The sequence below is a fragment of the Mustelus asterias genome, chromosome 19 (assembly GCF_964213995.1).
Source record: "Mustelus asterias chromosome 19, sMusAst1.hap1.1, whole genome shotgun sequence".
NCBI classification, from domain to species: Eukaryota; Metazoa; Chordata; class Chondrichthyes; order Carcharhiniformes; family Triakidae; genus Mustelus; species Mustelus asterias.
This window is the reverse complement of record NC_135819.1, coordinates 56,043,175-56,057,162: the sequence shown is the minus strand read 5'-3', so window position 1 is coordinate 56,057,162 and position 13,988 is coordinate 56,043,175. Positions and strand designations below refer to the sequence as shown.

Sequence of the window (13,988 nt, the reverse complement as noted above, 5' to 3'; positions counted from 1 at the left end):
TTCAAGGTGCTTGTAATGAAAGCTGACCCTTTAATACTGTTGATTTTCACATTTGAGAGTCAGTAAATATTGTTTAACAGAGAACACTTCTTATCTTTTCCTTGAAGCAATTCACTTATGTTTTTTAAAGAAAATTCTCAATATAGAAGCCAATGAGATCACCAATTAGCTATGGGCTGTACCTCATCGTAGGATTTGATCAGCGTGTCGAGAGTCCTTTCACCATTTTGTCCTTCGATCATGCTGTGCCGAATCTGGAAGACATCAATTAATAACTTGCAGTTATTAAGCTTTGTGCAATGGTTTGATCCAGTGAGATGAAGCCTCCCAACTGTCATATAACTCCATCTCAAACAGATCTCAATGAAGCTGGTTTAATGTATAACCCTACAAAAAAAGTGACAATTAAAATGCAAAATAGTAGTTCCAATGCACCATCTGGAAGAAATATATTGGGGGGGGCAGGGCGGGGGGGGGGCGACCTCACCGGCTCATCATGCCAGTGGGGCCAGCAATTGGCTGGGGCGGGGGTGGGTGGGGGGGGTTTGTTGGGGCCAGTTATCGGCTGTGTCTGGGGATGGCGGGGGGGGGGGGGGGGGGGGAGGAAATCGGGGCCAATAAATGGGAGGGGAGGCAAGGCAATGTCCAGAGGGTTGGGGGAGGAGTCTCTCAGTGCCAGATCCCACCAACTCCCCAGGCACTGAGATCGAGGCGCAGGCTCAATAGTGCCCCCTACAGCTCAGCAGCCGGCTTCCCAGCATAAATAGACTCCATTCACTCCCACTACTGGCCAGAATCACACTTTGCCTCATTTTATTTCCTAAGTGCCATACGGTTGCGTCTGGGAGCTCACCCAAAAAACGGGCGTGATTCTCTCCCGTTTTCACGCTCATTCGGCACTTCAATTCTTTTTGGCAGGATTTCCCCCATAGATCAGTTGGAAAGTGAAACATCATGAATTATGGAGGTCAAAGCGCATCATGATAGATCAATGAATAGCTCAAAGACACTGCTTAAAATCAATACTGTCTTAGGGAAATAACATGTTCTGGAAAAATAAACACATTAATAAAGCTCAAAATTAGTTGTTGTCTGAACTGTGGATTTTTTCAGTTTCATCCACCAACTTTTCACCTACCACAAACATTTTTGGCAAAAAGAGGGACCAGCAGTTTGAAATTGTAACATTCGAAGAGTGTCATTATGGTTCTAACCAATAGGTTATTAAAAATGTTGTACAGGACTTCCTGTTCACAAAGCTTACTTCCTGTTGTCATGATTTTAAGTCACGCTTTTTCTGCTGATATTTCCCATTCAATTTTTTCCAGGTCAAAAATAAGGGCGGAATCTTCCGGTCCCGCTCGCCCCAAAACCGGAAAATCCTGCCGAGGTCAACGGACCTTTGCATGGTTCCACCCCCCCCACCCCCCTCCCCGGCCCCCCCCCCCCCCCCCCCCCCCCCCCGCCCCCCGCCACCCTCCCACTGCTCACTATGATTCCCATGGCAGACGGGATGGAAAGATTCCCCTCTAAATCTCATTGTTGAGGTCCTGGATAGCTCTCTGGAGTCTCTCTTCCAGATTGGTTGCCATTTTCTTTAAGAAAGAAAATCTTAAAGAAAGAAAATCCCTGCATTTGTCAACCGACCATGGCATGGGCGACGGCGCAGATAATTTGCTGGCCAGAGGTAACATGTTGGGTATGAAACTCTCTTTGTATTTTATGGAGCAGTAATCAAGCTCGTCCCTTTATAGTGTGGAGCACAGTCGTTAGATTATTTGTAAAACATGCATCAATTTGGTTGCGAGCTTTTGCCATGGCGTCAGACATGGATACGTGCACCTTTAAGAACAGAAAGATGATCCACTCATTACATTCTAGAGGTATCCCATTAACCAGCAACCTCTGCTTAAACTTTCCACGGGTGACAACACTATTCACCAATTCGAAGACTGAAATGGTGGTAGAAAGGATGCAATTTAATTAAAATAACAAAGAAGTTCTTGAAAAGAGAAAATGAGGCACACATATTGCAGTACGTATAGGCAAGCTACCTAACCATTAGATGAAGCAATCTGCCACCATCAGGCCAATTGACATTGAAAGTTTGCCAGCCAGAATCTGTTCATGATTACCCAGACAGACTGTCATGCTCAATTAGAACTAGGCAACGTTTCAAGCAAGCACATGGCCTGCACTGCATAAAAGTGCCACAGAAAAGAAAATATAGGCAATTTATATATAAATAATAATAATAATGTGATGTGGTTCATAAGGTCAATCCAGACATTATGGAGTTAAAAGGGCTTTGACAAGCCACTCACAGTAGCCGCTGGCCAACAAAGATCATCTTACCTCCACTTTAATTTCATTCTCCAGTTCAGCATCTAGAAAATCCAAAGTGACGGGCTCCTGAGATTTAGGATTCTAGACCAAAAGGAATAATCATCAAGCAATAAGTGGAAAATACTTTGTGACATAAAGTTCAACATCTGAGCTCAAACCAGTACACTCCAGATTTATTTTTTTTGTACCCTTCTCAGTAAGGATATTTAAACAAAAGGTTAGCAGTCAATAAATGTGTATTGCTGAGGACAACAATTTCTCCAACACCATATCCTACCTAAAATTCAGCTGTAATATTCCCCCTTTCAGAAGTTGGAGAATGCTGAATTGAATGCAGGTGCTGAATAATATTTCTTCTAAGGCAATTGTTTTAACCTTCTCATTGTGTGAAGGCTTGTTGACATTTGGCCCATATTAACATCCACGGGCAATTCGCGATGGTAATTAACTGTTCGGCAGTTTAACCTTCATGTAACAAGTAGACCTATTGAATTATCATAGCAACAATGATCGCCTGTGTTTCCAAAGGTGGAACTGAATTTAGTTGCGTGATCCATTACAAGTACTGGGCATTCTCGGGAACAGCATGGAGCTGCTTTAGTTTAATGACCCCAATATACATGTGGGAATCTGTCACTTGGATCTGTTGGCAATAGTTAGTTCTTTACAAGATCACACTCCCAAGCAAGGTTCAGTGTTCTTCATAGAATCCCTACAGTGCAGAAGGAGGCCATTCAGCCCATCAAGTCAGCACCGATTCTCCGACAGAGCATCTTTCCCAGGCCCACTCCACTATCCTTGTAACCCCACACATTTACCCTGCTGATCCCTCTAACCTACACATCTTGGGACATTAGGTGGCAAATTTAACATGGCCAATCTACCTAACTTGCACATCTTTGGACCGTGGGATGAAAGAGGAGCACCTGGAGGAAACCCATGCAGACACGGGGAGAACGTTAGAATCTGCAGATAGGCTGGAATCAAACCCATGTTCCTGGCACTGTGAAGCAGCAGTGCTAACCACTGTGCCGCCATGCTGCCCTTGTTTTTCACAAACATCAACACATTTTATTGGTAACTTAAATGATTCAGTGAGAGCAATGCTCAAAAAATAATCCCTACTAATTCTAAGGAATAGAAAAGTCATATGATTATTTTTAATTACCCTATTGGTAGCATAGGGAATGATTGAGAGTCAGCTAGCATCTCCTCCTAACACTGATAAAGTGAATATCAACAAAGTACACACTGTTTAAATAACAATTTGTTCTAAATTTTACATCAGAAATTATTTTGGCCTGGAACAACATGGGGCTGTAGCATCACACATGGGCCCATCGAGACAGAGGCAACCATGAATAAATTCCAACCACAACTGCCATTAAACTGAGGATTCAGATCCCCTTTCCTGAACAGGAAAGATTTGTTTGGAGAATTAGTGAGTGAATTCTAATTGTGATCTTACAATTTGACTGCAGGCTGTGTACTGGGTGGAAAATTGTTTTTCATTTGCAAACTCAACTATCATTCGTGTGGGCCATGACATTCTGAGCTCCCCCAAAGGTAATTAGGCTGGCTTATTATTGCGGCTCTTCAGTTTGGAGTCAAAGCACTTGCCTGGAAGCAGGTAGGGAGCGGATGTTTTCAATGTCAATACTCAAAGCAGACGAGGAATATTTAAAAATGGATTGCCGAGGATTGGAAGCCAATGATCTGCTCACCGATGGACACGGGGATTGAATTGATCCCTTTTCTCAATGCACATCTCACTATTAATCAAGATGTTAAACAAAATCATAGAATCCCTGCAGTGCAAAAGGAGGCCATTCAGCCCATCGAGCCTGCACTGACAACAATCCCATCGAGGCCCTAACCCCATGTATTTACCCTGCTAATCCCCCTGACACTAAGGGTCAATTTAGCACGGTCAATCAACCTAACTTGCACATCTTTGGACTGTGGGAGGAAACCGGAGCACCCGGAGGAAACCCACGCAGACACAGGGAGAATGTACAAACTCCACACAGTCACCTGAGGCTAGAATTGAAGCTGGGTTCCTGGTGCTGTGAGGCAGCAGTGCTAACCACTGTGACACCATGCCACCCATATCACCCCCACGGGACTGCTAATCCAAGGTCGGGAAGGAAAACAAGACTGTAACAATTTGGTCTCTCTTCATAGAATCCCTACAATGCAAAAGGAGGCCATTCGGCCCACTGTGGGAGGAAACCGGAGGAAACCCACGCAGACACGGGGAGAAGATGCAAACTCCACAACGACAGTCACCTGAGGCCAGAATTGAACCCGGGTCCCTGGTGCTGGGAGGCAGCAGTGTTAACCACTGTGCCACCGAGCCAAACTGAACAGTTGTACCCAACTATCACTGAGCATATCTATTAGCAAAATGCCAATTGTGCATTGGTTTCACAAAGTGCCTATTTAACGTGCATTCCAAATGAAAGGGTATTGGTAAAGAGTGCAGATTTTATATCCACGGACCAAAGAGCACCTTACTGCAGGTGCCCGATTCAATCCTGTCTCTACGGATAGTTTGCAAGATACTACAGGCACATAGTTCCTCTTGACATAACAAGAATAGAACTGGAGTTTGTTATATTTTATAATAACATATGAATCACCCAAATTAAATCATAAATCAGACAGAATTAAATGGAGAGAGTTTACATGCACAGAAGATCCCATGACATTACCAACCATGCAGCATGCATCAAGATATTGGTATGAGGAGGTAAGCAGGTCACGTCACATTCCGATACATGTGGGCCATGGAAAGAAAAATAAGAGTCAGAAGCAATTATGCAAAAAATATCTTACACGACAACAACATAAAAGTGATGAATTACAGAGGAAGAAACTATGCACTTGACGATGGCTTTAAAAGAAAAATACCAGTCATTTATAATATGAAAGCACATGTGTGTGCAGGGTTAAATAAATCCAGTCAAATCATTTTAGTGGAAGTTTTGAAAGAGCAATGTGGATATGCTATTTCTGTGATGACAGGTGGTCATGCTTTGTTAGGTCCAGATAGAGGTGGGGTCAACCCAAGAAAAGAACTTCATTTGACTGAATTCAGAGTGACATTCTTTGGGTCCTATTTGGAACCAGGGCACCGCCAGACGCACACAACATAATGCTGCAGAAATCAGCAGTTCGGGGCTGATTGCAAGACGGCACGCCATTAGTTTCGACAACATACAGCCACATTTTAAGTTTAAATTATTCAGCTGCCTCAGCATTCCGCAGACTGTCTTGTCAGCTTTATTCTATAAATGGAAATCTGGGCAGTAGTGGAGGCCACTGATTGGCACTCTGAACTTGGACGAGCACGAGTACAAATGTGTAATTCTCTGCCTTTTGTAGGGGGTTGGTTTAGCTCAGTTGGCTGGACGGCTGGTTCATGATGCAGAGGCATGCCAACAGTGCAGGTTCAATTCCCGTACCGGCCGAGGTTATTCATGAAGGTTTTGCCTTCTCAACCTTGTCTGATCCTCACCACCAGTCAGCTCTCACCCTCAAAGGGACTGTGGCAAATTTACCTTCTCATTCAACAGTGACGAGTATGAGCAGTGTAACCGTGCTGGCCTGTGCTCATCACCATTAAACATTTATTTAGTTATTAGTGTCACAAGTAGGTTTACATTAACACCACAATGAAGTAACTGTGAAAAGCTGGACTTCCAGTGGCTGTGAAAAAACTTGAGCTCTTACTGGTCAGGATTTATTTCCCTTTGATGTATTTCTGAAGTTATGTATCTTTTCTTAATCCCTCGTTCTCTTGGTCACATGTCGCCCTTTTTTGCTGCCCTGCATGTTGTGTTCCAGTTATCTGTCAAAGAACAAAGAACAGTACAGCACAGGAACAGGCCCTTTGGCCCTCCAAGCCTGCGCCGATCATGTTGTCCTATCGAGAACAACTGCCTGTACCCCTCTATTACCCGCCTGTTCATATTCCCATCCAGGTAAGTCTTAAATGTCACTAACGTATCTGCCTCAAACACTTCATTTGGCAGTGGATTCCAGACCCCGCCACCCTGTGTAAAAAACTTTCCCCGCACATCTCGACTAAACCTTTCCCCCCTTACCTTGAACTTGTGCCCACTTGCAATTGTCATTTCTGCCCTGGGAAAAAGCTTCCAACTGTTCACCTTACCTATGTCCCTCATAATTTTATAAACTTCTATCAGGTCGCCCCTCAGCCTCCATCTTTCCTGGGAGAACAATCCCAGTTTATTCAATCTCTCCTCATAGCTAATAATCTCCATACCAGGCAACATCCTGGTAAACCTTTTCTGCACTCTCTCCAAAGCCTCCACATTCTTCTGGTAGTGTGGAGACCAGAATTGGACACAGTATCCCAAATGTGGCCTAAAGAACGTTTTATATAACTGTAGCATAATTTGCAAACTTTTAAACTTGGTGGTCTGACTGATGTCGATAAGGGAGGCACACAAGCAGTCTGTATGCAAATCTAACAATGCTTCAATCTCTGTATTATACCAGATCTCGGCTGCAAGAGTACTGTAGAGTAATTCAAGACAATTTCACCCATATTTGCTAGGGCGAAGGCACCAACCCATGCTTCTCCCACTCAACCTCCTGGATTGTAACAATGATGTACCTACAGGCTGGGCTGGATCTTCAATCACCCATGGGGGTGAGGTTGAGGGCAGACGGGTGCTCTAAAAATAACGCACTTGGATGATGCATCAGTCCTCTAATGTCTTTGTGGCAATGGAATTTTTAATGGGAGGCAGTGGGTGGGGGTGTGTCGGCAACCCTCATTCTCCAATTAACTTGCTGTTGAGCTCATCGAAGAGCTTATTAACGTGTTGGAGAGAGACAATCAAATCTTCAAAGTCAATAATGGGAAGAACGAACTGCCTGGAACACATCAGGGCGCAGCTTTCAGGAGCACGGCACTGACTGTGCTGCTGATGAAAGATCTTGTATAAAGAAGGATGGTCAAACAGAGGTGTTCGGGTAATAGCACCAAATTTACCACTGCTTCGGCAAAGCTGCTTGAATACTTGAGGCTCGAGCGTTCAGGCACTTGAGTTGGCCATAAGCCTGCCCGCCATCTGTTTTTCTGCCTGCTCCATTCCCCCGGTAACTACTGTTGTTTGCCTTTTAAAATCACCCTCCATCACAAGGTCCTGCCTCCAGTCCATATCTGAAACTGCTGACTGGGTGCCTCTGGGCCAATAGCCTGTCTCTTTAAAAGCCACGTTAGATCATTGATGCTGACACAGTTAGGGGTCAAACCTAGAAGCGATCTGGCTCTTGGCTTCCTGGCCCCAGATTTAAAATCTAGCTCGCAGTCCCTCGATAAAAATACATTTTTGGATCCAGAATTGATTGGATCCAGAGCTCCAACTACAGGAACAGCAATTCTTGTTATCAGGAAATGGTGGAGTAACTGATTTCTCCTCCCATGCGCCACCCCCAGCCCCTTCCCCAAGTCAGAATGGCTTTAATATGTTGGCACTAGCCACTTGGTTATTTTGCATCTTATTGCAATGAACTGTATGGCATTTCGTGTCTGCTGAGGTTTGGATGATTCCCTGCTATGTAGGATGGAATTTTCCAACCGTTCATGCCAGTGGGATTTTCTGGTCCCGCTGCAGTGAACAGAGATTCGGCTGAGCGCCACATTCTCCATCCTCATTTGCAGTAACGGCGGAGCGTGAATAGCCGGAAAATTCCGGCCATAATCTTTGGATCTATGCATTCAAGAGAACCTCTTTCTGAAGTTTTGTTTCAACATCCAAAACCTGTGGATTGAAGTGACAACTGTTTCCACAGTTTATAAACAGGCGCTCTGATGAAGGATTACACTTGAAACTCTTTTCTCAGATCCTGCCTGAGCAACCGTGCCTTTCCAGCAGTCGCCGATTTTATTACTGATGCCTGTTGGTAAATACATCCAAACTCTTACAGATGAAAACCTCATTCTTGTGCAGGAAACATCCATGGCAATCATCTCAGTAAAAGATCCATACTTTATTTACTGACCTAAAGACAGAATTGGAGGTACAGCCTTTATGCCGATTAATCACAGCTAATTGCATTAGCGTGAAAGTGGAAACTGAGCTGTAGATTCAGACAGCATGCATGGAAACACCAATGATGGTTGTTGATAGTAGAGGCAAGTAGCTCAGACACCTTCGGGGAGAATATTGAGTGAACATTTCGAAGAGAAACACATTCTGGGACACAACTGCTAACAGTTGGGCAGCAAATTGGATGGGGCTATATGTTTGGTATATGTTTCCGTGTTTGGTATATGTTTCTTTCATGTGTCCTTCCGGTAGTTTTGAATCCAAGCATAAATTTTAATATAGGAATTTGATCGGGGAAACTGGAGTCTAAAATCTGTATAGCGAAATTGTGGAATACTGGGTCAAAATTGGCAGGGAATAGCATTAAAATCAAATGTGGAAAGCCGTCTTTTTTCGCTAATGCTTGTTCAAGATTCCCAAATACTGTGATCCATGAGTTAAATGGTCAGATTTTGTGATGCTATAGCACCAATGCCTTACAAATTCTTCAGTTTCTTCCACTGTACTTCAATTTGTCAAATGACAACTTACCCAAAATCTTATTACAGGCAGAAAGTTTACAATGGCTATTTTCCACAACACGCTCATGCAAATACTTCAAAGGGCTTGCTAAGACACAAAAAAAAGCCGATAAAAGCAGCACATCATACACCAACAAAATCAAAAGCCTCCAAAGAGATGTCATTGCAAAGGGAAGGAGCTAAAGAATTCAAAGTATTTCAGACAGCGACGCATGAAGTCTGGAATAAGGGGGGATTTTTTTTCCATACACACTTTGTTCTCTTAAATGCAGTTCGCATTAATTTCATGCAAATACTTTGAATGATAATAATAATGATATAGCAATGAATATCTGACAATGACATATTTATACAGCACCAAAAAAATTGATAATTCTTCACAGATGTATTTCGTATATTTCAAAGGACATGCAAGTGTAAACAAGTTATTAACGTTGGCCTAAAAATGCAGTGTGCAGAGACCTTAATTAACTCATACACGCTGAACAGAAAAATGGTGAAATTGTACTGACATTGATATTCATTTTTCTGAACAGTCAGATGTAATGTATGCAAACCTTACAACAAATTTATTAAATAATATTCAGAAGGAAAGCAAAACCATTTTTCATATTAGAATTCTTAATAGCTATTAGGGATGAGCAAATCAGTTCAGTTCTGACTCCGGAGTCTAAATCTGTTTCTTATTATAATAATCTGCGCTGCAAAACCTCTGGGAAGTCATCATTTGTGCTGCTCTAATTTGAGCATATGTCACCAATTTATTCTAAATTGTCTACGTGCTTGGGACAATGTCTTTGGCCCTGTGTGGTCATGGACAGCGTGCTATGTTACAGAGTGCTGCTCGGAGCACCTTACTGGAACTGGGCCACGTGGAGCAGTTGGGACATGTCGCTGAATTACTTGTCCACAGGGAGGAATGGTCAAGATACACACTGTCCATACGATGCTTCAGAAAATGGCACCAGCCTGAAAGGCAGCATACAGCCTCTCTACCAATCCTGGTCATGCGGGAGGGTTCATGGGTCAGCTAGTTAGGTCAAGTGTGGAATTCAGTGACTCCGGATGATAGAGATGAAAACCAAGGACCTCTCAATGCATTTGATAAACTATGCAAATGCTCTGTCCTCATATTCCCACAGCTCAGTTTACATTGGCTATGCTCACAATGTGTAGAGAAAAATTCAAATCTAAGTGTTGGGTTAAAGTGTCATTAGCACCTGAAAGTAGGCATTAACTATTTTATTGCTGAGTATAATCATAAAAGCACCTGTGATTTTGTTTTTAGTCAAGCCAAATTTTACCAGGGTACAACTTCAGATCCGTGATATTGAATCCAATTACAAAACAAACTCTGAACTGAGATCATTTTGGATCTCCACTATTGCTCACCCTGAATAGCTTTTAATTGTAAACCAACAAATGTCATCGGCTCCTGGGTACTAAGACTGAACAAGACTTAGATTATGGACACTTTCTTTTACATGAAGCAAAATGCCAATCATTTTACCGAGTGATAAATACATTTCTATAATTATCAGTGATGTATCAAGCATTGAACAGAAATGAATGAAGTGAATTGGCTTTTCCAAAGGGATTCCCATTAATTGGCATTGTGAATTCTCTCAATGACTGTGCTATTCCATTCAGACCCACTGGAGTGAAAACAGCCAAGGCACATCCGTATTGACTTCTACTTGAGATACATAATATGACTTTGAGATTATATTGATGAATAAAAACTTATTTTTCCAAAAATAGTTTACGATGGATGGACAAATTACATTCCCAAAGGAATAGACAGCAACAGAAAACATGCTGTCCACAGTTATGGCATGGTACGTTAAAGTATACCCTAGTCATCAACGGAATGGATGGACCACATGCAGTGTCTGTAATAAATAGGACAATCTGTCAAACACAAAACTAACCATTTTGCTACATTTAAATCTTCACATCAGCCATAGTGATCCTAAACATAAAATTTATCTTGACGCTGATATTATTTTTAATATTTAGCCGCCATCATTAGAAGACAAGAGAACTGCCTAAAATGTTATCATAGAACGAGCCAAACTCCTTGGGTAATGGGTTAGTTATCGGCTAAGCAAGTAGAAATGCATGCTTCAGGATATTTTTCGTAGCCAGGCCCAATGGTAGGCATTTAAACATAAGCTTGCCATTGCTCCTTCCAAAAGCTTCAATACTGGCAGCTTTGCAGCACTGATGGTACCTTCAACGACATTACCTGTGTACCAGGGCGTCTCTCTCTTAAATTAATCTTTGGGATCCCTACACCAATTGACTAAGGTAATAAGAAAGTAAGGTTTTTAGGTTAACATGGCAATCATCAGTATGAAAGATATTATGATTAAAATGGCACATTAATGAGATGGACATCAAATCATGTTATTTCAGGTCTGAAATCGATCAGGATACACATCAACAATTTAAATGAATTTTAAATAGAATGTGCAGCGTGCAATTCAGATGCCAAGATGTGAACCCAAATATTCCGGTCCTGCTTGCCGCGGGAATCATTGCGGGTAGGACGGAGAATTTAACGGACCGTGAAAAGATCCATTGACCTCAGACGGGAATTTTCAGTCCCCAGGCAGGCAGGACTGGAAAATCCTGACCATAATGTCAAAACAAGACTATCATGTTTATCCTCTGAAATCATGGTTTCCATGATTAACAATTTATACCGTTCATTTGTACAGTTTGATTATGAAATACGGTCCAATACGGATCAATTCACATTAAATCAAGTTTTTCTTTAAAATATACTGGTGGCTCCATCATGCTTCTGTGAGGGTATGGGTTCAAATGCAAGCTTACCCTGAGATCTGAAATCCCGGGCCTGGGAATCTAGTCATCAATCCTAAAGCTGACAAGTCAACAAAATCCCTCAATGGTTGTAAAGAACAAGTTTAAAAGTTAGTGAGTGACAAATCCATTAGATATCCTGCATCCAGAGTCAATCGGAATCCAACACGCATGAGGGTGTAAAGCTTCGAAGAGAAATTTTTACTCCTCTGTCATCAGGCCTCATGGTTGATTTTTAAATAAATGTTATTTTTTAAATGTGAAATTGGACATTTGTTACCTACATTTTATGGGCACAAACTGAGCACCACGACATTTAATTTCAGGGACTAACATGTTGTGTTTTAAGGGTGCTTAAAAATGTCCACCCCAAAATCAGGTTGGGCTATTTTTCAGCTGCTAAGGGCAACAACCTAAAAACTAGCTATCGGCCTCGGGCAAGTGTTAATGAGAGGCTTAAGATTGATCAATGACTCCTCAGCAAAATGACGCTATTCCAGGCAACATGGCAGAGTTAAATACAATGGTGTTATTTAAAGGCATGAGGAGCCAAGAGTTACTCCTCCCGGCACAACAGTATTTTTGACAGTTTGTACCAGCATTGAATGGATAGGTGGATGCCGACAGGCAATTAGAATTCAGATTATCGAAACCAGGTCTGATGCCTAATTCCGCACTGGTCTTGCACCTCCTCATCAAGGCGAGTCCTGCACCAATCACAGACTCAAATTGATCTCTATCCAGTTAATTTTGACTGGTATCTAATCCCAGGTGGCAAGGTTCAGGTCTTGATCATTACCAGGAGGAGGGGGTGGGAGGAGATGGGAGAGGAGTCATTCTTCCTCCCCTGCTCTAATCAAACATGCCCTACAGGTCATCTTTGGTATTATCCATTTGTCATAAAGATATTCAGGAATCCAGGAACCAGATTCCACCCTCTTGAATGAGGACAGTTTCAATGCATGGGGCCAGGCAGGAAGTCCTTATAAATCCCTCTTTACACTAACATGCTATCAGTCAATATATTAAACGAGCTGCAAGAATATTGGACACTCAGGGATTCCTCTCTTACTACCAATCTTTTCAAAACCAAACATTGGGAAGGAAGGTGTGGGCTGATAATAAATTGGGATGAAGCATCATCATAACAATTAGCAGATTTGAGTGAGAAAAATCAACTCGATAAAGGTTAAATCAAAGGCAACACAGTCTTAAGAGGTCCTTATTCTCAGGTTATTATTATCACTATTGCATTAACACACACAAACTTAAATTTGCTCATGTATTGATGACATTCACAGAAACAGTTTCTCAAAATACATATTTTCTAATTCTATCAATTAACATTAATTTTATCGAGAAATATGACTACTTAGGAATTAAATTCATATCAGGAGAAAGCTCTTCTTTTGGGTTTAGTTTTAGAATAAAATATACATTAAAAAAGCACAATTCAGGAGCTTATGGCTGAATTGTTGACAACTAACATACAAATATTTTCAAGCTATGTAAGACCACAGGCCTTCCCACTGTTGTTAGTAACCAGGTTATTTTTCACTCCCTCGATATCATGCAGGGAGGAGAGTTCAATCCTCTTCATTTTCTTCAACTTCCCCTTCAAATATTCTCATCAAAAATAATTAGTAACAACTTTGCAAAGCAATGGTTGCAAAATGTAGCTTCAAAATAAAATGTTCCTTCATTCATTCCCAGCTCATTGAGAGTTCAGGTGTTTTATCAGAAAGTTTTAGAAAAATACCTAGGCATATATCTTTATTTTTGGACAATCGCATTCCCCAAATATTAGCTCCAATATGAGTATCAAAGCCAAAACTTTCATGCAACCAGACTATTTGATAAAGTTAATGACGCTCGCTGGTGCTGAGTGGGGTTGGATCAGAGATAGATTTCTTTTGGTTTTGCTTGGTACTTGTACTGTGTATTTGATATGCAACTCGTGTTAATGGAAATATGAGTTTTAATGCAGAAACATTGAAAATGATTAAACAGGGAAATGACTACAATGTGATGTGAAGACTATTCAAATGATTGTACCATGTTAGAAATTCTTATCAATTACTCTAACTTTGAGGATTGGCTTTTTAAAACAAAATATTTGTTTCATTAACCACCATTATTTCATGAAATGCCAACTATGCTACTTGCATTTCTCTAATAATTACCTCTATTGCATATATACTTCTGC

The 13,988-nt window shown here is 41.6% G+C and overlaps 1 protein-coding gene across 2 annotated transcripts in view; it reads right to left on the bottom strand.

Moving 5' to 3' along the window:
• LOC144507961 (voltage-dependent calcium channel subunit alpha-2/delta-1) overlaps positions 1–13,988 on the bottom strand; it is a 669,448-nt gene that overhangs the window by 104,757 nt on the left and 550,703 nt on the right. Inside the window, exons 19-21 of one of the 2 annotated variants that reach the window (XM_078235568.1) lie at positions 11,202–11,258; positions 2,356–2,427; positions 183–254 (exon numbers count right to left, since the gene is read on the bottom strand). In XM_078235568.1, the coding sequence (XP_078091694.1) occupies positions 183–254; positions 2,356–2,427; positions 11,202–11,258 (201 nt within the window). The remainder of the gene's footprint in view (positions 1–182; positions 255–2,355; positions 2,428–11,201; positions 11,259–13,988) is intronic. The other variant, XM_078235569.1, reaches the window with a different exon arrangement.